Raw genomic sequence first — 27,198 nt, 5'->3', positions numbered from 1 at the left:
GGAGGAGAGCCCCCCTCTGAGTCCACCAGCGGCTTCCTCCAAAACACCACCGCAAGCACCCAGCTCTGCCGTCCGACCACTTTGCAAGCCAAGCTCCAAAGCCTCTTCTAAGACCCCCGACAAGTAAGTGAGCTTCATCGTCTGACTGGAGGTCTGCTAGATAATGTGCATCATGATGTAATGCACACCTTTAGCCGTCAGATAAGCAAGGTATAGGCCGTTGGCACTGCAAATTTGGATCATTGGGAGAGTTGGATAATTGAGATTCAGGTAAAGACGGGAAATTCGCTTGCAGGGAGAGTCTGTTTGTTTATATACTGCCCTATACCCGGAGGTCTTAGCAGTGCTGTAGACAGGAACGTTAAAGCACTGCCTTGGGTTGATTTGGAGCACAATGGGGTGCTAGGGAAAGATGGTTATCCAGTGGAGAGTCAGTGTGGCATAGTGATTTGAGTGTCTGACTAGGATCTTGGAGGCCAGGGTTCAAAATCCCTACATGTCCATGAAGCTCACTGGGTGATCTGGGGCCAGTCCCTGCCTCTCAGCCAAATCTATCTCACAGGGTTGTTGTGGCAAATGAGGAAAGGGAGCACCATGTACACAGCATCCCTTGAGCTCCTTGGAGAGAAAAAGGTGGGGTGTGAATGCAATAAATTAAAAAAAAGGTTCCATGTAGGGATGGGGGGACAAATTCAATTCAGTTGGCATCCAATGGCAAATGTATCTAATTCATTCTTTTTGAAACAATATGCCAACTGAAACGCACCCACCCGTGGAAATTCGTCACTTCTCTGAATATTGTGATGCAGTACTTCAGCCAACTCATGCATCTCCAAATGCTAAAGTGTGCCTATTAATGCATGTATTAGAGGAATAATATACAAAATGCATTGGTTAGGGGAGATTTCTCTGCAGAAAAAGATATATGCATATGAAGTAAAATGATATACAAATATTTAGATGAGGAGAAAATTAGCACTGAAATGCTGATGAATTTTAATAAGGACTTTAAAAAAAAATGCAAAGTGTGGAGAGCTGAACTTATGGCTGGAAAAATGAGAAACCAGGAGGAACAGATTTGCCCATCCCTAGTTCCAGGTTCAGTCTGTTATCATCTCTGATTTAAAGGGTCAAGTGATGGGAAAGACCACCTGATGCTGCCAGTCAGAGTGGACAATACTGGGTCAAGAGGAGCAAATCCTCTGACCTGATACAGGTATAAGGCAACACCTTCTGCCCAGGGCTGTCTTCTCAAGCCTAGAATAACTTCCCAGGATTTCAACCAGAGGTGTTTTTCATCCTAGCTATGAAAGTCCATTTCAGAACTAGAGAAGCCAGCTGGGAACTCCCAACGCTATGAGAACGGGAGTACCCCTGGGCCGTGTGCTGAAGTTGCCTTGAATTCTTCTCCATAATGGTCGGGATCCTGTGGCCAAATTGCAACCCGGAAAACAGACATGCACAGAGCACCCGGAGAGCTGCATGTGTCTGTAGCCTTTTAAATGTGAAAGGCAAACAAAACCCACTGTCTGGCAGGGAAGGAAGGAAGGGGCTGATCACAGCTCCCCACTCTCCGCAAGCCTGAACAGCTGAGAAGGGTAGAATGTCAGCTTTCTTTAAAGAGCTATGCATGTGTGCAAACCCAGCTGTTAAGATAGGAAACTTCAGGCACATCACCCACTAATATAGTATACGGGTCGGAGGTGATATGGGGAACTGTTGGAGGGCCTTCCCCTACCACCCTGTGGTATCCACCACCACCACCAAAAATGAGCTTGGCAGGGACCCCAGAAGGAGAGATGGGCACTGCCAAGGTGAAAGGGAGCAGAACAGGTAGGGAGAAGGGTGCGAAAAAGCAATTCACCAGCAGCAGGCTGAGAGTTCAGCTGTCTGTCTGCAGGGTTGTACACCCGTTCTTTAAATTAAAAGCAAAATCCTATCAAAATTTTGGATGAATTCTGACACGTATCTAAATTATGCAAATTGATGATTTGCACAATGTCCCATTTTGCCATAATTTCCTCATTCCTGCCTTTTTTAAAAAAAAAAAAAAAAGATTTTTCATAAGACGATAAAATAAAGCAGCAGGATTACAGTATATTTTTAGCCACGAGGCCCAGGAACCTGCTTGTTTTTTTAAAAAAAAATAATGATGAAACTTCAGTTTCTAAATTCGCAGCACTAACAGCCAATGACAAAGAGGGGACAAGGAGTTAAGCAGTGAAGCCTCATTCCAGTGGCAGGACAGCTTACCCCATCGGCAAGCTTGACTTGCCCGCACTTTTGAGAATATATTTGTAGCATGAGGACTAGAAACTTGATTGATTGGTTGATTGATTGATTGATTTAAATAGAATGAGAGTTGAGATTCTAAGATCTGTATCAATGGACTTCAACTACATAGCCATACATAGTCAAAACTAAGTCTTGAGGAAGCAAAACAGTCTTTTTCCCTTATCCTTCCACTGTGCTTATTCTGTACCTCATCCCCATTCTACCCTCAGCTTTCCACGATGGCCTCCTCCAAGCCCTTCCATGTGGTCACTCCGCTGCGGGTCAGCCCCCACCTCTCCAAATTGGCTTGTACCAAGGTCTACCTGAAGCTTGAAAACTCCCAACCCACTGGCTCCTTTAAGATCCGAGGCATAGGGAACTTCTGCAAAGCGGTAAGGAAAGAAGAAAGCTATATGGGAAAGGCTCGTAGCTCAATGGGAGAGCAGCTGCCTTGAGTGCAGAAGGTCCCCGGTTCAATCCCCAGCCTGTCCAGGTGTGGCTGGCAGCGACTCCTGCCTAAAACCCTAGAGGGCTGCTGCCAGTCAGTGTAGGGAACACTGAGCCTCTTGTTCCAGTTACAGGTGGTAGCAATGTTGGTATGCCATAGTCAAAAGAAAATAATAGTAATAATAAAAATTCTTCCAGTAGCACCTTAGAGACCAACTAAGTTTGTTCTTGGTATGAGCTTTCGTGTGCATGCACACTTCTTCAGATACGAAAGCTCAGACCAAGAACAAACTTAGTTGGTCTCTAAGGTGCTACTGGAAGAAGAAGAAAAAAATTATTTTTTATTTTGTTTTGAGCCTCTTGTTGGCTTACTATAAGGTACATTCCCATTTAAGACAAGCAAGAATGGCGAAAGTTGCTGCTGGTTTTCTCTACTACCCTGGGATAGGCTGTAGCTCAGGTTAAGGCAACTTTCGGTGTTCCTACAATGGGAACCTTCTGGTGGGAAGTGATATTGCACATAACGGATATTGTTTAATCAGCTTAGGGAACTCACTGCCACAAGCTTGAAGCCTCCTCCCGGCTGGTGCCATCTATTTATTTATTTATTTATTTATTTAATTTCTAATTTTTCATTTAGCGCAAATAAACCTTTCGGCAATAATTTAACCTTTCAAACCTCGACTTCCCTCCCCCTCTTCCTGCAGTTCCATAAATTTATTTTCATCTTTACCTGCACATTCCAATTATCTTAAGTTACTCTTTTCTTCATCTATTTTCATATATGCTTTAGAAACTGCGAAGGGTTGTTGTTGTTTTTTACAGTAATCCTACTAATGTCTTAATCTGTTTACAATTTGTTTGTAAAAATTTGATAAACCATTTCTATTCCTTAATAAAAAGTTTGTTGTCTTGATTTCTTATTCTTCCTGTAAGTTTCACCATTTCTGCGAAGTCCATTAATTTCTGTAGCCATTCTTCTCTCGTTGGGACTTCTTCTTCTTTCCATTTTTGGGCAAATATCATTCTTGAAGCTGTTGTTGCATACATAAATTTCTATATTGTTTAGGTAACTCTGATCCCATAATCCCTAAAAGGAAAGATTCTGGGTTGTTGTTGTTTTTTTACAAATGTTATCTTAAACATCTTTTTCAGTTCATTATATATCATTTCCCAGTAAGTTTTAACCTTATTGCATGACCACCACATATGGAATAATGTACCTTCTTTCTCCTTACATTTCCAACACTTGTTCGATTTTTATTCATACATTTTTTGCCAATCTGCTAAGTGTTAAGTACCATCTATATAACATTTTCATATAATTTTCTCTTAAAGCATAACATGCTGTAAATTTTATATCTATATTCCACAATCGTTCCCATGCCACCATTTCTATGTTATAACCAATATCTATTGCCCAATGTGTCACTGAAGATTTCACTTATTTGTCTTTTGTCTCCCATTCCAATAACATCTTATACATTTGAGACATCACTTTAACTTTACAATCTAACAGGTCTCTAATTGAGATACTTGTCCCCCAAATGCCCATTTCATATATTTTTTGAATACTTCATTCGAATGATATTGTATCCATGTTGTTACCATTCCTGATAAATCCTTACTTTCTTTTAATTTGAACTTTCCACCTTCCTCTCTTAACAGTTTTTGGCTCCAATAAATTTTTATATTTGTCCTATACTCTATACAAATTTTTCCTAATTATATTATTTGTAAATCCTTTATATACTTTCACCTTTTCATACCACAAATACATGTGCCAGCCAAATATATTGTCAGGGTTTAGCCAGATGAGGAGGAGTGGTGGCAAGGCCCCCCCTGGCAAGGCTGCACCCACAGAAGAATCTGTGGAAATGGAGGAATTCATACCTGGACATAGCTGTCAACTTTTCCCTTTTCTTGCAAGGAATCCTATTCAGAATAAGGGAATTTTCCGTTAAAAAAGGGAAAAAGTTGACAGCTGTGTACCTGGAGAACTGCTGTGCTGAAGCGAGTGGTTGTTCTTGCTCGTCCTGTTCCTGGTTCCTGGTTCCTGTGTTCGTGACTTCGGCTTTCTGACTCCTGGCTTCCTCCTGATCTCGGCTTCGTGACCTCGGCTTTCTGACTTGTGACTTGATCCTGACCTCGGCTTCGTGACTTCGGCTTTCTGACTTCTGGCTTAATCCTGACCTCGGTTTCCTGACTTCTGGCTTGAACCGACTTGGGCTATTCCTGACCCCTGTGCTACTGCCTGACTTCAGCTGGCTTCTGACCCGGACTGTTTGACCTTGGCTTTATCCGACTCTGACTGCTGCTCTTCAGCGCGCCAACTTGTTTGCGTCCTAACATATATTATCATGACCTCCCAAGTCTAAAATATGTGGATTCTTCAGTGACAACCATTCCTTCAACCAGCACAGACAGGAAGCTTCATAATATGATCTCATACCTGGCAGGGGAAAACCTCCTCTCTCTTTTGCATCTATCAATATTTTATATTTTATTCTCGGTTTTCCCTCTGGCATATATATTTAGCACTATATTTTTGCCATTTATTGAAACAATCTGTCTTGCGGATCACCAGTAATGATTGAAACAAAAATAACATCCTTGGTAATGCATTCATTTTTATGGTTGACACTCTGCCCAACAATGAAAGTTTCATTCTACCCCATATTTGAAAATTTCTTTTAATATCACCCCAGGTTTTAAAATAATTAAAAGGTAAAGGTAAAGGGACCTCTGACCATTAGGTCCAGTCGCAGACAACTCTGGGGTTGCGGCGCTCATCTCGCTTTACTGGCCGAGGGAGCCGGCGTACAGCTTCTGGGTCATGTGCCCAGCATGACTGAGCCACTTCTGGTGAACCAGAGCAGTGCACAGAAATGCCATTTACCTTCCCACCGGAGCGGTACCTATTTATCTACTTGCACTTTGACATGCTTTCAAACTGCTAGGTTGGCAGGAGCAGGGACCGAACAACGGGAGCTCACCCCATTGCAGGGATTCTTATTGGCAAGCCCTAAGATAATTATTTTAAAGGGACGCGGGTGGCACTGTGGATTACTGAGTTAAACCACAAAGCCACCCGCATCCCTTTAAAATAATTATCTTTGTACAAAATTGTATTTTTTTGCTGTTAACCATACACCTAGGTATTTAACTTCTCTCCCAATCCTTAGGCCAGATATATCTTGTAATGTGTTCTTCCTCTCATCCTTCATATTTTTTACCAGCAGCTCAATTTTATCTTTGTTAATTTTAAGACCTGCTTCTCTATATTTTTTAATCTTTTCTAGTGCTTTTGGAATTGTCTCTATTGGCTCTTCTACAGATATCACCGCATCTTCTGCATATGTTTTTAATTTATATTGTCTTTGTCCCACCCTTATTTCTTTAATTTCTTGGTTGCATCTTATTCTTTGCACCAAAACTTCTAAAACTAATATAAACAACAAAGGTGACAGTGGGCATCCTTGTCTAGTTCCTTTCGATATTTTGCAGTTCTTCATTAACACATTATTTACTATCAATTTTGCTGACTACTCTCTCTGTATATATTGCCTTAACTCCTTTTATAAAAATGTCTCTATAGCTCATATATTCCAACACTTTAAACATAAAGTCCCAGGAGACATTATCAAATGCTTTCTCTGCAGCTAAAAACATTAAGGCTGCTTGCTTTTCATTTCATTTCTAAATATTCAAATACATCAATTATATTCAGGTAGGTGCCATCTTTGTTTGGGGGAAAGGTTCCTCCTGGGGAAAATCAAATCGGGCACTAAACATGCATGACTCACCCTCCCTCAACTGACTGACTTAAATGGGGGCTTTAAAAACTGAGAAATTCATGAAGAACTAACAGATTTATAGCATGCTTGGGGAGTGTTGGAAGCAGGATGTTGGACTAGATGGGCCTTTGCTCTGATCTAGCAGAGTTCTTTGGGCATTCTGCAAAGGTTCCCTGAGGTCAGGAGGGCAGAATCTGGTCCACACCTGCCTGGAAAGAACCATGGGTGATGGGGTTGTTTTTGCTGTGGGGTTAATATGGCTTCTGTTCACACATTCCTCTTCTTTTGCTTTCACAGATGGCCGAAAAAGGCAGCAAGCAGTTTGTCTGCGCCTCAGGTAATGTAGTTTTCTGTGGACAATGTCAGAGTTCCAAGGGTAGGGGGAGCCTTCACCAGCTTTGTAGGATAGTATTCTTGCAACACCCCTGCAAGGTAGCTCCAGGTTGGAGAATGGTGAGACAAGATGAGGGATGGAGAACTGCAATTGAGTTTGCATATAAAGGGGAATCTCCAAAATTCACTTTCACTTTCCAAAATAATATGAGAACAAAACCAGAGCCGCCCTCTGGAATTTGCACTTTTCTGAATTTTGCTACGCAGTTCTTAAGGAATAGGCATAAAAATGCATGTCTGTGCGTGAGTGAGTGAAAATACAAAAATGCATTAGGCGAAAGTGCTTTGCAAAAAAAACATGAAGCCACAATGGCTGTACTCTACCTCCGCACTTAGAGGCTGGAAACCTCAGGAGGGGAGAGGGCTCAATTGCTTGTGGGTTTCCCTTTGAGGCATCTGGCTGGCCACTGTGAGAACAGGATGCTGGACTAGAAGGGCTACTAGCCTAATTCAGCAGGCTCGTCTCATGTTCTTATGTGTACATGGGGGGGGGGAATCACACTAAAAGGCTGGTGATTTTTTGCAAGGATTTGAAAAAATGTTTCCACAAGCCAACCTGGAAATGCAAAGAACTGAACCCAAGTTTGGAAAAATCAGAGAAACCAAAAGGGACCAATTCGTGCAACCCTACTGTGTCTATACAGATGCCAACAACAGCCTTGGGGACCAAAATACTGACAGTCTAAATGCAAAAGTAGTGCAGGGAATTATAGGGTTGTTTTTACTTTTACTTTTATGTTTTTTGTGTTTTTAGATTGTGATTTTATATTGTGAACCGCCCTGAGACCTGCAGGTATAGGGCGGTATACAAATTTAATTAACAACAACAACAACAACATGGTGGATTAGAGTCTGACCTGCAAATCAGAAAGTCCCCAGTTCGGATTTCTCCTCTCCCACAAACTAGATGACTTTAAGCAGGACACCCTAGATTATGTCCAGTATTAGTCATACTCCAAGGAGAACTTAATGGACATGACCGACTTCATATTATAAATGCAGTTGCTCCGTGTCTCTTTATATTTCTGGTTTTTTCCCCTCAAACACACATAAGGTGTTGTCTTCTTTGGCGATCACTCGTAGCCGAGTAAGATTGTCTTCCATAAACACAGTTTTAACAATGAGTCTGTAAGTGACTGTGGAGGCCAATTCTGGATCTACACGTCCTTCCACAGTGGGGACATTGGTTTCCGGGCGGGAGTTGATCACGGTGTGGATTTGCCAAGCGTGCCTTCCTCTTAGCACATTTCTCCCTTTTGTCCTGAGTTCGAGTGTCTTCAAAGCCCATGACCCCTTTGGTAAAGACTGTTCTCCAACTGGAGCGCTCGCAGGCCAGTGTTTCCCAGTTGTCGGTGTTTATACTACATTTTCTTAGATTTGCCTTGAGACAGTCTTTAAACCTCTTTTGTTGACCACCAGCATTACGCTTTCCATTTTTAAGTTCGGAATAGAGTAGTTGCTTTGGAAGACTATCATCAGGCATCTGCACAACATGACCAGTCCAACGAAGTTGATGTTGAAGAATCATTGCTTCAACACTGGTGATCTTTGTACGACTTGGGTGGCTGAGGAATGGGGACAACCCTCATGAGGTCTAGCATCATGTGCTGTCAAATGGGCTTTCTTCCAGCGGGGAATGCCGGCCTTGCAACTGCCTACTGTGCCAAAATGTTGGAGATCCCAGCTGTCATCTACGTGCCCCAATCCACGCCAGCTTTCACTGTGGAGCGCATGAAAGACGAGGGAGCCACGGTGTGCTTTGGGCAGGTAGGTCTGGGAGGTTATCACAGGAGAAAAAATGTTGGAAGCCTTAAGAAAACCCAACACCAAATATTTCTTAGAATCCTAGTCTAATAACATGACTTCCTTTCCTCTAGACACTGGACGAATGCAAGAACACAGCCCAGGAGGCGGTAAAGAGAAACTCTGAATGGACCTTTGTGCCTCCCTTCGGTGACCCTCTCATCAGGTATGTGATGTATGAGTGAGTGAGAGCTAGTGGACATCCGTTTTGGAAGATTTGGGACAGATTAAAAAAAAAGACTTGTTCACACTGCGCTTAAATTATGGAACTCCCTCCCTCAGGAAGCAGTGATGGCTACCAGCATAGATGTCTTAAAAAGGGGGTTAGACTTACATATACAGTGGTGCCTCGGTTTTCGAACACCTACATAGTCAAACGTTTCGGAACTCGAAGGCCGAAAACCCAGAAGCAAATGCCTTGGTTTTCGAACGCGCCTTGGAAGTCAAACAGGAAACGCGGCTTCCATTTTGAGTTTTCCGTTTTGAGGCTTCCGCTTTCAGTTTTTGGTTTTGGACCATTTTGGAACTCGAACTGACTTTCGGAACGGATTGCGTTCCAGAACCAAAGTACCACTGAACACTATATAGGTTTGTTACCTTAATTAAATTTTTTTTTTTTTTTATAAGAATTTATTGACATTTTTACTTATAACAACATACAACCTTAACCACACCTACATTTATACACATACAAAACAAATACAATTACACATCTAATACAAAAATTGCCATGATTTTTCTTCTTAATTAGACATCTCAAAAAAAAAAAAATTCTTTTTCCAATCTTGACAGTTGACTTCCCCTGCCTTTTCACCTTCGAGTTTATATCCATAATCTACTTTTTAACCTCTTCATTTAAAAAAATTAAACTTAATTATATATATAAAGTAAAACATTCATCTTAATCTTCATCTTAATCTTAATCATATTAATCTATAAACTTAAACCACTTGAAATGACTTCATTTATACTACATCCTCATAAATCCTCACAAATCATCCTCATCAAATCTATCTCTTCTATCCTTTGAACTGCTGCTAATAACATAAAAACTTGAAATATCTCTTTTCATGTTCGAACAAATAATAAAACAAACTATTGTTGACAGTGTTCACCCTCCAATTTCAAAATACCATAACAGATTGCTTTAGATTTTACTTAATACTTCACCCCACACCCCCTCTGTCCATTCTTCTTCTCCTGATGGCATCAGCCCTGAACTTCCATGCAACTTCCCTCTCCCAACGTCCACAGATCCAGGCACAGTCCAAAGCTCTCCTTGCCACGAGCTCCGAGGTATCCAACTCTCCCTCTCTCAGCTTCTCCGGTTCTTTGTAGCATTCCTTTTCTTCTTGTAAATACCTTAATTCTCTGTCCCTGGCCCCCGAGCTCACACCTCGGGGACTGGATATAGCAAATCTTGACATCGCCTTGGGGCTGCCACCCCCAACAAGCGAATTTCTTCTCCGAAGTAGCTCATTCATTTCTTCCCATCTTTCCATCCATCCTCTCAGCTCTTTGACAAGATTTTCTTCCAAAGTGTCAAAAGTTTTGTTAGCCTCCTCTGTGGGCAGTTGGTTCCATTTCAGACCCCCACACAAGACTTTGACTTTTCTGTAAATTAGTTCCACCTTCAAGGCAGTGAGCCTTTGTTCATCTGTTAGTCCAGAGTTCAATACCAGTTCAAGGACGAAACCCAGCATACTGGCAGAGGAGGAGGAAGTGGGTATCATATTTCTTCTCCTGTCTCTTTGTTCGTCGCCATTTTCCTAAGCTGGAGCGCAAACACCGCAACTTTAAATAGAGATATTTTCCGCTAGTTAGCTTCCCAAGAAAAAAGTTTGCCAGTCTCATGTATCGATTTTAGATACTATATAACCAGTTCTGTGGCAGCAATCCCTCAAATTGGTTAGTTTCTTAGGCTCGAAGGGAGGGAGGCAGGCTGCCTTTCTCCTTCCCCCCGGATCGTTCCAAAAACACGATTTCTGCCAAGATTATTTACTCACGACCACCGGGTTCCTTTAGCTCCATTCTTCACAGGTAGAACTTGGACGTTCACCGCGGGCTTTGCCGCCGCATTTGCATCCCGGTTGGGGCATGTCCCCGTAAGCCCGGCTCCGTTGTCCCTTCACCCCCACTCCCCCTTTACAGGGGGGCAGGGGAAGGGTTCGGAGCCTCCGCGGGCGCAGCCGGGGAGCCCAGGGTGCGGGACGCTCTTCCCGCACCCCAACCGGAGCCGCGCGCTGCGGTAGCGCGGCTCCTAACCCCCGGGATGGACAAGGCGCTTCAGACCCGAAGCAGCCTTCGACCACCCGGCGATGGCGTCGCCGCCGGAAGTCTACCTTAATTAAATTTTACTGTCATTTCGTCGTTATTGTTTTCCTCTGCTTTCTTTTGGGTTTATTTTTTTTTTTAAGAAAAAGATCTTCTTTTCTTCTCTTTTTCACTCGAATTCACTTTAAAACTATCAATAAAATATAAATATGAAACAATAAAAATAAAAAAAAAGAGATCAGGCAAATCCACAAAGGAGCAAATCTCTCAGTGGCTACTATGCACTCTTCCTCTACAGCCAGAGGCATTAATGCTTCTGAACACCGGTTGCAGGAAACCACAGGAGGGAAGAGTTGCTGTTGTGCTCATGTCCCACTTGCAGGTTTTTCACAGGCATCTGGTTGGCTGCTGGACTAAATGGGCCATTGGCTTGATCCAGCAAGCTCTTCTCATCTTGTATTCTTTACCCTGACCTCTGACACTTGAAATGTACCGTATTGGCCCGAATATAAGCCACACCCAAATATAAGTCGCAGCTTTAAAATTGGAGGGGGGGAGAGAGAGAAAATTAAAAAATACCTGAATATAAGCCGCTCCATTCCTCGCTGCTCCTGGCTGCATACGGGGGGGGGGGCAGGTGGGGAGGAGCCACTCTGCCTTGTCCGCAGCCTTTCCTCTTCCTTGCTTTCTCCCTTCCTGGCCTTTGGGGGAGAGGATGGGGGGCTATGCACGGGGTGGGGGGCACCACGCTCCTGGTCATTGTTTGCCCCACACTCCTGGCTGCATACCGTAAGGTCGCAAATATAAACCACACTTTTTGCGGTTGGAATTTTGGGGGAAAGTGAGGCTTACATTCAGGCGAACATGGTCTATTTTCAGGACCCACCTTAGATTTTTGTTGTTGTAATTCAAAGATTTAAACCTTTGTTTTTAATGTGTTTTATATTGTTGTAACCTGCCCAGAGACCTTAGGTTGAAGGGCAGGTAATAAACTAAAATAATAATTATTATTATTAAAATAAGAGACACACATCTTTTGTAAATAAGCGGAATATTAAGAAGGGGAAGAGAGGAGATAAGGGCTTTTAAAAACAAGAGACAGAAATCTTCCCTTTCTGCCCTCTGCCACTTGGAATGGTGGAGAAATTCAGTTCCATGAAACAGTACCAAATTAGCAATTCTGAAGCAATGCCTGAACCGAAGTGCAGCCATTTTGGTCACCTGGTGGCCATTTTTTTTCTCCCACAATGCCCCGGAATTTCAACCGGGGCCTGGGGGGCAGGGAGCAGGGAATATGGCAGTGATTTCCTGCAAGAAAGGAAAAGACCAGATTTCTCCCCCTCCCCACAAATAAAAATGATAAGTTTTGAATGTGCTCTTCTCTCAGCGCCCCCACCCCCAACTCTCTCCTTCCCACCCCTGACATTTGGTTTTGATATTCTGGGTCCCCTCTGCTTTGCAGTGAAGGGCACAAGACCATGGTCACAGAAATGAAGGAGCAGATGGAGTCCAAACCTGGAGTGGTAGTTCTCTCTGTCGGAGGGGGCGGCATGCTGTGCGGTGTGATCCAGGGCCTCAAGGAGGTGGGCTGGGACGATGTACCCGTCATCGCCATGGAGACCTGGGGAGCTCACAGCTTCCATGCTTCCTTGAAAGAAGGGGAGCTGGTGACACTTCCCAAAATTACCAGGTGAGCAAACGGCACTTTTGGTGGGGGGCTAGGAGGGTAAAAGACTACCCCTTACCTCAGGGCAGAAGCCACTACTGGTAGCGTGACAGCTGATGTGGGCTGGTGCCCACTGGGTCTGGTAGGGCGGAAGACAGGGAGCTCAACAGTAGGGGGCGCCGGAGCCAATGACAGGCAGAGCCAACCTTGTCCTAGTTTTGTCCCCGTCCTCCTCCCTGTGGAGTTCTATAAGCAGCAATGCTGAGACGCAGGAGGAGGTGGCCGATAGCCAGGGACACTCCCTGGGTCAGTTGTAATAAAGCAAGCAAGCAAGCAAGCGAGGGCTGATGGAGGGCAGAGCAAATGACCAATGTAATACTGGGAGCTAGTGCAGTGGTTAGAGTGTCAGACTTGGACCTGGGGCAGCAGAGTTCAAATCCCAACTTGACCATGAAGCACACTGGGTGAGGCCAGTCGCTGGCTGAATGAATGAATTTATTTTACGGTCACAGACCAACTCATTAAATCAACAATACAAAAGTGATACATTAAAATTTGCACAGCAAATACCATACACGTATATGCACGTATACAGCAGCATCTAGCTGGCTGTCAGCCTAACCTGCCTGACAGGGTTGTTTGGGGGATTCAATGAGGAAAGGGAAAAGCACATACACCGCCTTGAGCTCCTTGGGGAAGAACGGAGGGATTAATAATAATAATAATAATAATAATAATAATAATAATAGATAAATAAAAACAATATAGCCTCATTGTCATTACACATTGCTCACCTGAGCCAAATCCAACAAACAAAATCCAGCCGACTGACCTTCCTTTTCCTGTTCTGGGTCCAGCGTTGCTACCACCCTTGGGGCAGCTACTGTGGCAGAGGAGGCTTTGAAGCTGGCTCAGGAACACTGCGTCATATCACAGGTCGTCACCGACCCGGAGGCAGTGGCAGGCATTCCGAGGTTTTTGGGTATGTATTCGCAGGACATTCATCCTGTATTAATGCACTAACAGCAGACTCATTCTCAAAGTCTGGATAGTCAATGCACTTGAGTCTGTGATCTATATGAATTGTCTGCTGAATTTGTCTGTTCTGCCTTATTCATGATATGATGGCATTTGTTGACATGTTTGCTAAGGTTTAATGCTGCTGCAAGATTAACCCAGGTGTTGGGAGAAGCAGAATGCAAATAATTAAACTGAATCAAATCCATATGTATTCGGCATTATCCACTAACAAGTGGGGAGGCACCAGCAGGTTTTAACTAATCCCTAGGTTCTCAGAAATACAACATTTTTTAATGTGCGGGGAAGGGGGAGATTAGGAGTAGCTCCAAAAAACAGCCCACTTAGGACTGAACATGCTCAGTGGGGGACCTCAGAGCTACAGTTCCCAGAATTCCCTTGGAAGAAGGGTTGTTTGTTAACCACTCTAGGAACTGGGAGGGGGAAAGGGTTTCCTAACAACCCTCAGCACCCTCAGCAAACTACAGCTCCCAGGATTATTTCGGGGAATCAAAGAATTATAGAGTTGGAAGGGACCACGAGGATCATCTAGTTCAACCCCAATCAATGCAGGAATCGAGCATGGGGTTCAAACCCATGACCTTGAGATTTAGAGTCTCATACTCTATCAATGGAGCTATCCCAAGTCATGACTGTTTAAAGTGAACATAGAAAATTAAGAAGAGGCTGCTGGATCAGGCCAAAGGCCCATCTAGTCCAGCATCCTGTTCTCACAGTGGCCAACCAGATGCTCCAATGGGAAACCAGCAAGCTGATCCCAAGCCCAAGAGCAGTCTCCTCTTCTGTGGCTCCCAGCAACCGGTATTCAGAAGCATTGCTTCCTGATTATTCATGCCTTAATGGCAAGAAGGAGAAATAGCTCAGTTGCTTAGAGCATGGTGCTGATAATGCCAAGGTGGCAGGTTCGATCCCTGTAAGGGACAGCTGCATATTCCTGCATTACAAGGGGTTGGACCAGATGGTCCTCAGGGTCCCTTCCAGCTCTACAATGCTATGATTCAACATCCAGAGAACTTAAATGACCCTTTTCGCCTGCAGACGCGGAGAAGATCCTGGTGGAGCCGGCGTGCGGGGCGACCTTGGCAGTCATCTACAGCGGGCTGATCAAAACGCTGCAAAAGGAGTGCAGACTCCCCCGCAATCTGGAGTCCATAGTCATCATTGTGTGCGGTGGCAACAACATCACCCTGGAGGAACTGGATCGCCTCAAGGAAGACCTGTGCATGAACCATAGAATGAAAGAATATGTGGAGTGCAAGGTTGCCCTAGCAAAATGGAACCATGCAAGCAATTCGGGGACGTTCACAGCTTCACTCCAAAAATCCTTGGGGGCATGTGGTCATTAAAACTCACGGCTGCTTCACCCACCCTGCTCTTCCTGAGCTTTGTGTCGGGTGGGAACAGAGGAGTGGGTGGACGGGAAAACTGGGTTGCATATGCCCTGGTGCCTGGGGATTTGGTTGGATCGCAAGCATATATCTGAGAGTGCTAGTTCCCAGGGCTGGTCATTGCCAGGGGAAGAAGGGAGGGCTTTGGGTTTCTGTCCAGCTGCCCATTGTGGCCATTCTCTGAACTTTGAGGCCATGTATGTTTGCTTTTACACTCTAGCGGCAGATAATTTTTATGAAATAAATGTGGTAAAATAAATAAATGATCTGGAGGGCCCCAGACCCAAGGGATAGTTCAGTTGGTAGAGCATGACTCTTAACCTCACGGTCCATCAGTTTGTGACCCACATTGGGCAAAAAGATTCCTGCATTACAGTGGGTTGGAGTTGATGATCCTCGTGGTCCTTTCCACCTCTATGATTCTATGATTGATGATCTAGGTTGGCAAAAGGGCCATAAGCTCAGGGGTATCAGTATCTGCTCTGCATGCAGAAGGTCCCAGGTTTAATCCCCAGTGCCATCTCCCAGTAGGGTTGGGAATGTTCCCTGCTTGAATCCCTGGAGAGCTGCTGCCGATCAGTGCAGACAATACTGAGCAAAATGGACCAATGGTCTGATTCAGTATAAGGTAGCTTCCTATATTCCTATGAAAACTGGCTTAGAGGGGTCAAGGGGCTCCCTAGGTTGCTGATCAGGCTCCCCTGTGTGTGCCTGGCTCTGTTGCCTTGGTATCAGTGGATGTCACAATCCCTGGAGTTTGACCTTTCCCCTCCAGCCAACCAGAAGCCGGGGGATTCTGGAATCTACTTTGCAGTTACAGACACCTGAAGCCCAGAGACACTGGGAGTCTCTAGGGGCTCCTGCCTTGTTCTCCTAGATGCACTAAGAACAGCCCCTGGGTGATTGTACTGTCGGTTCAGACCTCCAAGGGAACACTGCCCCCCTCCCAGGTAATTCAAACTTACAGCCTTTAGCAACGAGTTTCCTAAACTCAGGACCACCACCACCACCACCGAATACCACAAAGGAGAAGCGCCACCAATTCATAAAGTGCCCCAAGCCTTGGAAACAGCCAGCTGGCTGTTTGATGATTTCACCAGGACTGTGCATAGATGTGATTCCACTGGGTTATGGAAACCCTATGAAAACACGGCTTTCTGAGAATCTGTGCTGTTTGTTTTAATTTCCCAGACCTCAAGGAGGTGCAAAATATGCATATGTCTGGCTGACACCTGCTAAAATTCCAGCAGCTAGAACGTCTTGGGCTTAGTGAACTCTTCTCAGTGAGCTGATTCATTGGGAAAGGGAGGAGGGATACAATACAAGATTTTGTTTCAGATCCCACCTAGTGTTTGTACGCTGTTCCCTTGCCCCACCTCCCAGCATGGGACTTAGGAATGTAAGAAAAGTCCTGCTGGATCAGGCCTGTGGCCCATCTAGTCCAGCATCCTGTTTTCACACTGGCCAGCCAGATGTCCACAAGAAACCTATTGGCATATGGCATGTGCCAAATGTGTGCAGCTCCCCAAGTGCGTAGGTTCATGGCAGTGCAGTTTTGCGCCAGAAGATATTCAGTCAGACTCCCAACTCTTTAGTCAGCTCAGTCCTTTACTGACAGGTCCAAAGCATTAAGGCAGTTGCACTATATATAGGCTTCCAGTAGATCCCTAGTAGAAGGTGCAGATTTCAAATGCAAAGCAAATACAACTCACAGCATACAAACAACACAGAGTTCAGCATCAATCTGGCAGAGCTTCCTTGCAGCGAAGCAGAGAGGCAATGTGCAGCCCCCTCTTAATATACCCAAGAATGACCACACCCTTGGCCAGTTGGCAGATCACAGTGACCTACTTGGCTGGTTGCCAGGTCGCAGTCACCTTCAAACACTAATCACAAGACTTGCAGGCGCAAGATAAGGGACGCACATGCACCAGATTTTCCTTAACAGCAAGTAAAGGAACCTCAACACCGCTTCTTAATTCTAAGAAAAAACATTCATCAGAGCATGTGTGAAGTGTTTCACATATGCTTCACTAATCCCTTTTCAACTATTTCTTTGTCTTTCGAAGCTATTGGGTTTTGTCATTACACCAGCAATGTTCTGGCTTGACTCACAATATACAAATTTCGTTAATCCTTGTTCCACATTGTCCCTAACATGTCTATATTTGATATCCACGTGTTTTGTCCTAGACTTGAATTGTTCAGGCCCTGCCATGGAAATGCAGGCCCGATTGTCTTCCATAAACTGTCACAGGTAGCTTGGATTCTACATTCATACCTGCATGAAATAGGGAAGCTTGTTGCTCAATTCAGACAGAGCAGCATATTCCGCTTTGGATTTAGACAGAGATACCAACCCGTTTCCAGGATTTCCAACCCATCCAAATTCTACTACTATTCCAGTAGTAGACCTCCTTGTCTGTATATCATTTCCAAATCTGAGTCACAGTAACACGTTAACTCCTCTGCCCCAGAGGATAACAGTTTTAAACAGTAGTCCTGTGTTGCTTTTAAATAGCGAAACACACTGCTTTGGTTGGCTTTGAAAGTAACCTGCTAAGAACACCCACAGCATTGCTTATATCTGGTCTGGACCCACTGTGAACTGTACAACAAACTGCCAATGGCAGAGCGGCATAGCTCCTGGTGTTCAAACTCCACATTACTCTCTGTCTTTTTAAAGTCTATCACCATAGGAGTTTGAATGCGTTTACAATTCTGCATACCAAAACATTCTAACAGTTGTGTAATTTTCTTTTTCTGGCTTAGTAGAAAAACACCCATCACTTACTCTGTACTTCAACTCCCAGGTAACTCTTTATAATAGCTCCTTTGAGATGGAACTCTTGCCCCAACTGCTGGGCCAACTCCTTAATTTATTTGTTTGTTTGTACCAAATGAGGGGAAAAAACTGACTTGAAGAAATGCTGTTTGAAGATATGAGTGAAAAGATAATTTTTATGGGAGATATGGATGGTGTAGCTTCCCTAGAATGGGATAGGACTATAAGAAGATGTGATACAAAAGCAGGGAAGCTACCCAAGGCTTTTTTTCAGATGACAGAAAATTTAAGTTTAGTTGATATATGGAGAGAAAAACACCCACTGGATAGACAATTTACATTTTATTTGTCCACAAATAATTTGGTTTGCTGAATGGACTCTGTATGGACCTCAAGAGATTTTTACATTAAGGTAAAGAAGGTAGAAATTCTACCCAGGACACTATCAGATCACAACTCTATTATTATAGAATTAAGAACAGGGCTAAATTTCCCATTGAGATGGAGACTAAATGAGACTTTATTAAATGATCAAGAAATATTAGAAAGGTGGAAGGGATATTAAAATATTATTTTGAAATTAATTTGAATCAGGAGACAAATTTGAAAGTGGTATGGGATGCGAGCAAAGCAGTGATGTGGGGTTTTATTCAGCAAAGAGCATACCAAAAAAAAAAAGGAAAGAGAATTGAAAAAGCAAGAAATTTTACAAGAAATAACAAGGAAATAAAGGAATTGATAAATTCCCCTAGAAAAGAGATAGTTAAACAGGATATTAAATTATTGCAAACACAGTTTTCAATGATAATAAATCAAGAAATAGAGTGGAAAATTAAAGATTTAAAACATAAACAATTTGAGCAAGCTAATAAAACCAGGGAAAGTATTAGCATGGTAAATAAAAAAGGCAAGAGAAAGCATGTATAAATAAAATTAACATAGGAGGTAGAGTTGTGGAAAGAAATAAAAGATCAATTTGTGAGGTTTAACCCTGCATTTAAATATGCTGTCGCAATATGCTGCGAGGGTTAAAAGCATTCTCATACTTTCGCTCCTGGCCCTCAGACAAATGTCTAATCTCTCATCATAATCTAAACCCCTTCTCTGCATGAATCCTTTCGCAACAAGCCTTGCTTTAAACTTTACTTCCCCAGATGCTAGGGTTTTTCTTTTATAGACCCAAAGACACCCCACAGATTTCTCCCCTTCAGGCAAATGAACAAGTGAGAAAAACTTGTGATCAGCCAGAGATTGCATTTTCTTGTTCCACTGCAGCAAACCACAGCTTCTTCTGTTGTGGTGGCAGCTGCGGGATTTCCTCAAAAGTCTGAGGTTCATAATTTACGTTGCAAACCTTAACCTGCCCCACAGAGTATTCTTCAGAATATTTTAAGAGGTGGGATTTCCTGGGTAGCCCCTTCTGGTCGTCTTAGTCAGGGGTCAGCAACCTAAGGCCCATGGGCCAGAAGCGGCCTGTGGAGGTCGTTTGAACAGCCCACGAGCCGCCCCCAAACTGAGCTGCCCGCTCGCACGCTGCATGGCGCTAAACTGGAGCAGTGCGGGGACTCGCTTATGCAGTGCCGAAAATCGCATCTGCACATGAGCAGACGCCGAAAATCGCGGGCATGCGCAATCCGGCTCACGGAGGGATCTCTGCGGGACCAATCCGGCCCAGGCAAGATAAACCTTGCTGACCCCTGGTCTTAGTTATGTAACTGCCTGTCCTTCTCTCCCTCCCCTTCAGCTTTGGAAGAAAGAGTCTCCTGTTTCACAGGACTTTGCAGTTGGTTGCTGTGGTAACGGCTGGCCCTGTGGTTCTGGGACCTGCTCAATAAGAGGCAAAACTACTTCAGAATTCGCATGGATTTTGGACCAGTTATTTCGCTCTGAGAACACAGCACTGCGGCTCAGGACCACTTTTCCATTGCCAAGAGAAAACCCGGAACTTTTACAGTCCGGCTGATAACACAAAAAATCAGTTTCCTAGCTTTGGGCTGCCCATTCTTTCTCTGTGCCTTGGGGATATTCTCAAATGGGAGACGCTAGGCCTTTTACCATTGAGTAGATAGGAGTATTATTTACCACAGCCTATTGTGAATATAGCATGCTGCCAGCATGCCCCCCACCCCGAATTTTACAGGCAAACCAGCATCATGAAGCAACGAATCAATGTCTGCAAAGCCCTACCTTCACAAACTACAGTTCCCAGGATTCTTTGGGTGTGAGGGAATTTGTTTTCAATGCCTGGTGTGTACACAGCTATCTGCTGGGGTCAATGTGTTTCCCTGCCCTTCACTCCCAGGGCTGGATTTAGGTTGGATGAGGCCCTAGGCTATTGAAGGTAATGGGGCCCTTGCCCTTTATATGTCCAGCTGTCTTTGTCAACAACAAATTGTTGCTTTTTTGTGTTGAATACATGCTGTATGGTAATTTATGGACCTAACAGGTATCTAAAGCCATTTGTACATGTTGTCATGCAACTAGTCCATGCAGAATGTAAAGGTAAAGGTAAAGGGAACCCTGACCATTAGGTCCAGTTGCGGACGACTCAGGGGTTGCTGCGCTCATCTCGCGTTACTGGCCGAGGGAGCCGGCGTACAGCTTCTGGGTCTTGTGGCCAGCATGACTAAGCCGCTTCTGGCGAAGCAGAGCAGCACACGGAAACGCCGTTCACCTTCCCGCCAAAGTGGTACCTATTTATCTACTTGCACTTTGACATGCTTTCAAACTGCTAGGTGGGCAGGAGTTGGGACCGAGCAACGGGATCTCACCCTGTCGCGGGGATTTGAACCGCCGACCTTCTGATCAGCAAGCCCCAGGCTCTGTGGTTTAACGCACAGCGCCACCCGCGTCCTTATGCAGATTGTAGGCACCCAATATGTAGAAATGAGCAAACCAGTGACATTTTACGGAGCAGGCTAGCAAGCGGGGGCCATTACTTACATCATAGGAGCCTATACAACACGCAACACTTTTGCTGTATGTAGGTTTTATTTATTTTTTAGGAAATGTACATCCAGGTTTTTTTCTCTTTAATTTTTTTGGGGGGGCCCCAAGAAAGTGGGGCCCTAAGCTATAGCTTGTTTAGCTTATATGTAATTCCGGCACTGCTCACTCCTAACGCTGCCTCATCATCATTCCAGACCCAGCTTGCCAACCTGGTTTGGACCGTTTGAGTGAAGGGGCCCTTTGTCTGAAGCAGCCACCCCAGACTGTCCCCCCAGCCTCTCCTTCCTCCACCAGCTAGCCTTGTCAGTCTCTCATTTGCTCCTCTTCTTTTAGTATTGGAGTGACTGAAATAGGCTTTCCCCCTTTTGCAACGAATCACACACACCCTTCCCCATTTCCCCTCTGGCTGACATCCTTTTAAGCATTGATTCTGCTCCTTTCCCTTAGGTCAGATCTCTGGTTGGAGGAGAGGAAGGGAGATGACCTCAGAGGCGAGGGCAGTGGTTGTGGGGAGTGCCCTGGCCCTCCCATAAGTGGCCAACACCAAGCCAAGAACACCGGCTTATAAAGTGGTGCCAAGAGAAACCAACATTCCCCCCAATGAGACCAGAGTCGTGAAGATAAGCACAGCACCCAGGCAGCCCACCCCCAGGAGAAGGAGGAGAGCCCCCCTCTGAGTCCACCAGCGGCTTCCTCCAAAACACCACCTCAAGCACCCAGCTCTGCCGTCCGAACACTTTGCAAGCCAAGCTCCAAAGCCTCTCCTAAGACCCCCGACAAGTAAGTGCGCCTCATCGTCTGACTGGAGGTCTGCTAGATAATGTGCATCATGATGTAATGCACACCTTTAGCCGTCAGATAAGCAAGGTATAGGCCGTTGGCACTGCAAATTTGGATCCTTGGGAGAGTTGGATAATTGAAGTTCAGGTAAAGACAGAAAATTTGGTTGCAGGGAGAGTCTGGTTTTTAATGCAATAAAATAAGGAAACTTTATTAAATTTAATAAAGGATTACTGTGCTCACATTTTCAAACATATGTTTTTAGCCATGAGGCCCAGGAACCTGCTTGTTTTCTTTTAAAAAAAATAATAATAAAACTTCACTTTCCAAATTCGCAGCACTAACAGCCAATGACAAAGAGGGGACAAGGGGTTAAGCAGTGAAGCCTCATTGCAGTCGCAGGACAGCTTAACCCATCAGAAAGCTTGACTTGCCTGCACTTTGGAGAACATATTTGTAGCTTGAGGTCTAGAAACCTGATTGATTTAAATAGAACGAGACTTGAGATTCTAAGATCACAGCACTCACAGCCTTGGCTGTTTGTGACTGTATCAACGAACTTCAATCACATAGCCATGAAGAAAGAGTCAAAATGAAGTCTTGAGGAAGCAAAACAGTCTTTCCCCCCTTATCCTTCCACTGTGCTTATTCTGTACCTCATCCCCATTCTACCCTCAGCTTTCCACAATGGCCTCCTCCAAGCCCTTCCATGTGGTCACTCCGCTGCGGGTCAGCCCCCACCTCTCCAAATTGGCTGGTACCAAGGTCTACCTGAAGCTCGAAAATACCCAACCCACTTGCTCCTTTAAGATCCGAGGCATAGGGAACTTCTGCAAAGCGGTAAGGAAAGGAGAAAGCTATATGGGGAAGGCTCGTAGCTCAGTGGCAGAGCAGCTGCCTTGAGTGCAAAAGGTCCCCAGCCTATCCAGGTGGTGCTGGCAGCGACCCCTGCCTAAAACCCTAGAAAGCTGCTGCCAGTCAGTGTGGGGAACACTGAGCCTCTTGTTGGCTTACTATAAGGTACATTCCCATTTAAGACAAGAAAGAATAGTGAAGGTTGCTGCTGGTTTTCTCTATTGCCTTAGGAAAGGCTGTAGCTCAGGTTAAGACAACTTTCGGTGTTCCTACGATGGGAACCTTCTGGTGGGAAGTAATATTGCACATAACGGATATTGTTTAATCAGCTTAGGGAACAAGCTTGAAGCAAGCTGCTCCTCAGTCTGGCAGGTGCCATCTTTGTTTGGGGGAAAGGCTCCTTCTGGGAAGAATCGATTCAGGCAGTGAGGAGGTATGAGGTATTCAAAAGAAGTATAGTGTCCGGATCAAGGGAAGTAATAGCACCACTCTAGTTTGCCTTGGTCAGACCACACCTGGAATACTGTGTCCAGTACTGGGTGCCACAATTTAAGAAGGATGTTGACAAGCTGAAATGTGTGCAGAGGATGGTGACTAGGATGACCAAGGGTCTAGGAGCCTTATGAGGAATGTTTGAAGGAGCTAGGTATGTTTAGCCTGGAAAAAAGGCATCTTCAAATAACTAACATCTTCAAATAACTAAAGGGCTGCCACATGGAAGATGGAGCAAGTTTGTTCTCTCCTGCTCCGGAACTTAGGGCTCGAACCCCAACAGCTTCAAGTTACAAGAAAGGAGATTCCAACCAAACATACGAAAAAAATTCCTTACAGTAAGAGCTGTTCTAATGGGTATTCTGCAAAGGTTTCATTATGAGGTCAAGAGGACAGAACCTGGTCCAGGCCTTTCTGGAAAGAACAGTGGGTGGTGGGGTTGCTTTTGTTGTGGGGTTAAGATGGCTCCTGTTCACACATTCCTATTCTTCTGCTTTCACAGTGGGCCGAAAAACGCTGCAGGCAGTTTGTCTGTGCCTCAGGTAATGTGGCTTTCTGTGGACACCGTCAGGGTTCCAGGGGTGGGGTGGGGATCCTGCTTGTGGAAGATTCCCTTTGGGGCATCTGGTTGGCCACTGTGAGAACAGGATGCGGGACAGGAAGGGCTACTAGCCTGATTCAGCAGGTTCGTCTCGTGTTCTTATGTGTACATTGAGGGGGGGGGGGAATCACACTAAAATGCTGGTGAATTTTTGCTAGGATTTGGAAAAAAAAAATGTTTCCCCACAAGCCAACATGGAAATAGAGAGAGCTGAATTTAAGTTTGGAAAAATGAGAGAAACCGAAGCAGTGCAGGGAATTATTGGGTTGTTCTTATTTTTATTATGTATTTTGTGTTTTTAGATTGTGATTTTATATTGTGAACCATCCTGAGACCTGCGGGTATAGGGCGGTATACAAATTTAATTAAAAACAACAACAACATGGTGGCTTTAGAGGCTGAGCTGCAAATCAGAAAGTCCCCAGTTCAGATTTCACCTCTCTCACAAACTAGATGACCTTAGGCAAAACACCCTAGATTATGTCCAGTATAAGTCATACTCCTAGGAGCCCCATTGAAATTAATGGACATGACCGACTTCATACTATTATAAATGTACTTGCTCTGTGTCTCTTTATATTTCTGGTTGTTTTTTGCTCAAACACACATGAAGTCTTGTATGCCTTGGGTTGGCCTGGGAAGTGAGGCTGCCCCCATGAGATCTAGCATCATAGTGGTGTCAAATGGGCTTTCTTCCAGCGGGAAATGCCGGCCTCGCAGCTGCCTACTCTGCAAAACAGTTGGGGATCCCGGCTACAATCTTTGTGCCCCAGTGCACGCCAGCTATGACTGTGGAGCGCATGGAAGATGAGGGAGCCATGGTGTGCATGGCACAGGTAAGTTTGGAAGAAGGAAGATCAGCCTTAACCCTTTCCCTGGCTTATCACAGAAGAAAGAATGTTGGAAGCCTTTAAAAATCACTGTCATCATCAGATAAATATTTCTTAGAATCCTAGTCGAATAACATGACTTCCTTTCCTCTAGACACTGGAGGAATGCCAAAACGCAGCCCAGGAAATGGTAAAGTGTAGCTCTGACTCGACCTACGTGCCTCCGTTCGATGACGCTCTCATCTGGTATGTGATGTAATTTCTCCTTCGGTGGAGAAATTGAGTTCAGCTCAGTTCAGTTCGAAACAGTACCAGATTAGCCATTTTGAAGCAATACCTGAACTGAAGTGTGGCCATTTTGGCCACCTGGTGGCCATTTCATTCCCCCCCCCACAATGCCCTGGAATTTCAGCCGGGGCTTGGTGTGCAGGAAGCAGGGAATGTGGCAGGGATTTCCTGACAAAATGAACTTCTGCAAAGGAAAAAAAACCAAGCCCAGATTTCTCCCCTCCCCACAAATAAAAACGATGAGAAATTTTGAATGTGCTCTTCTCTCAGCGCCCCCACCCCCAACTCTCTCCTTCCCACCCCTGACATTTGGTTTTGATGTTCTGGGTCCCCTCTGCTTTGCAGGGAAGGGCACAAGACCATGATCACAGAAATGAAGGAGCAGATGGAGTCCACACCTGGAGCGATAGTTCTCTCTGTCGGAGGGGGCGGCATGCTCTGTGGGGTGATCCAGGGCCTCAAGGAGGTGGGCTGGGACAAGGTACCCATCATCGCCATGGAGACCTGCGGAGCCCACAGTCTGAATGCTTCCTTGGAAGAAAAGAAGCTGGTGACACTGCCCGAAATTACCAGGTGAAGACACGGCACATTTGGTGGGGGGCTAGGAGGGTAAAAGACTTCCCCTTACCTCAGGGCAGAAGCCACTACTGGTAGCTGATGCGGGCTGGTGCCCACTGGGTCTGGTAGGGTGGAAGACAGGGAGCCCAACAGTAGGGGGCGCCAGAGCCAATGACAGGCAGAGCCAACCTTGTCCTAGTTTTGTCCCCGTCCTCCTCCCTGTGGAGTTCTATAAGCAGCAATGCTGAGACGCAGGAGGAGGTGGCCGATAGCCAGGCAGGTGAGGGCTGACGGAGGGCAGAGGAAACAATCATTACAATACAATACTGGGAGCCAGTGCAGTGGTTAGTGTGTCAGACAGCAGGGTTCAAATCCCCACTTGACCATGAAGCTCAGTGGCTGAGACCAGTCACTGGCTACCAGCCTCACCTACCCCACAGGGTTGTTGTGGGGATTCAAGGAGGAAAGGGAGAACCACATGCACCACCTTGAGGAGAAAAATGGAGGGGCATATTTGCAACAGATAAATAAAATGGCCTCATTGTCATTACACATTGTTTGCCTGAGCCAAATCCAACGAGCAAAATCCAGCCCACTGACCTTCCTTTTCCTGTTCTGGGTCCAGCGTTGCTACCACCCTTGGGGCAGCTACGGTGGCCGAGGAAGCTTTTAAGCTGGCGCAAGAGTACCCCGTCATATCACAGGTTGTCAACGACTGTGACGCAGTGGCAGCCGTCGGGAAGTTTCTGGGTATGTATTCGCAGGACAGCCATCCTGTATTAATGCACTAATTGTGAACTCGTTCTCCACGTCTGGATAGTCAGTGCAATTATATGGTGGACTAGAGTTCCCATCTTCTCTGACCATCGGCCATACTGGCTGGGGCTGATGGGTTTTGGAGTCAAATAAACTCTACAAGGCGCCACATTGGCTCTTGCTGCTCCAAGTGCTATTATGAGTTTGTGCAGAACTGTATTCACGAGATGAGCCATTGTGTCCCTTCCAACTGTACAATTCTAGTCATCATTGATTTGTCCAATCCTCTTATTTGTCCATTCCTCTTTTGAGGATCAAGTGGTATATTGCACTTCAAATGCACATCATGAATTACTTCTACTACTTATTGTGCGGGTGGTGCTGTGGTCTAAACCACAGAGCCTAGGGCTTGCTGATCAGAAGGTCGGCGGTTCGAATCCCCACGACAGGGTGAGCTCCCGTTGCTCGGTCCCTGCTCCTGCCCACCTAGAAGTTCGAAAGCACGTCAAAGTGCTGGTTTCGCCAAAAGCGGTTTAGTCATGCTGGCCACATGACCCGGAAAAACTGTCTGTGGACAAACATCGGCTCCCTCGGCCAGTAAAGCGAGATGAGCGCCGCAACCCCAGAGTCGTTCGTGACTGGACTTAACTGTCAGGGGTCCTTAACCTTTTTTTTTTTTTTTTTACTGATTACTCATGCCTTAATGGCAAGAAGGAGAAACAGCACAGTTGGTTAGAACATGGTGTTGATAGTGCCAAGGTTGCAGGCTTGATCCTCGTATTGGATAGCTGCATATTCCTACATTACAGAGGATTGGATCAGATGATCTCAGGGTCCCTTCCAGCTCTAGGATGCTATGATTCAACATCTAGAGAACTTAAACGTCCCTTTTGCCTGCAGATGAGGAGAGGATGCTGGTGGAGCCGGCGTGCGGGGCGTCCTTGGCAGCCATCTACACCGAGCTGACCAAAACACTGCAAAAGGATGGTAAACTCCCCAACGAGCTGGAATCCATAGTCATCATTGTGTGTGGCGGCAACAACATCTCCATGGAGGAACTGGAACGCTTGAAGGAGCAGGTGTCCACGGATAACGGAATGGGTGATCTCGTGGAGTGCGAGCTTGCCTTGGCAACATTTAACAATCCATGCAACATTTTTGCGGCTTCGCTCCAAAAAGCCATGGGGGCGTGTGCTCATTAAAACTCACGGCTGCTTCACCCAC

At 45.2% G+C, this 27,198-nt stretch overlaps 2 protein-coding genes across 2 annotated transcripts; both read left to right on the top strand.

The window, feature by feature from the left end:
- LOC117061775 (L-serine dehydratase/L-threonine deaminase-like) lies at nt 1–27,198 on the top strand. The gene is made up of 8 exons (XM_033174732.1): nt 1–123; nt 22,273–22,434; nt 23,444–23,483; nt 24,242–24,378; nt 24,527–24,618; nt 25,006–25,233; nt 25,844–25,968; nt 26,875–27,198. The coding sequence occupies exons 2-8, from the start codon at nt 22,282–22,284 to the stop codon at nt 27,174–27,176; spliced, it is 1,077 nt and encodes a 358-aa protein (XP_033030623.1). The 5' UTR covers nt 1–123; nt 22,273–22,281; the 3' UTR covers nt 27,177–27,198.
- On the top strand, nt 16–15,059 carry LOC117061774 (L-serine dehydratase/L-threonine deaminase-like). The gene is made up of 8 exons (XM_033174731.1): nt 16–123; nt 2,505–2,666; nt 6,816–6,855; nt 8,542–8,678; nt 8,789–8,880; nt 12,451–12,678; nt 13,512–13,636; nt 14,731–15,059. The coding sequence occupies exons 2-8, from the start codon at nt 2,514–2,516 to the stop codon at nt 15,036–15,038; spliced, it is 1,083 nt and encodes a 360-aa protein (XP_033030622.1). The 5' UTR covers nt 16–123; nt 2,505–2,513; the 3' UTR covers nt 15,039–15,059.

This window comes from Lacerta agilis, chromosome 17, assembly GCF_009819535.1.
Source record: "Lacerta agilis isolate rLacAgi1 chromosome 17, rLacAgi1.pri, whole genome shotgun sequence".
Lineage (NCBI taxonomy): Eukaryota > Metazoa > Chordata > Lepidosauria > Squamata > Lacertidae > Lacerta > Lacerta agilis.
Note: the sequence above shows the minus strand (reverse complement) of the source record. Positions and strands in the feature narration are given on the sequence as shown.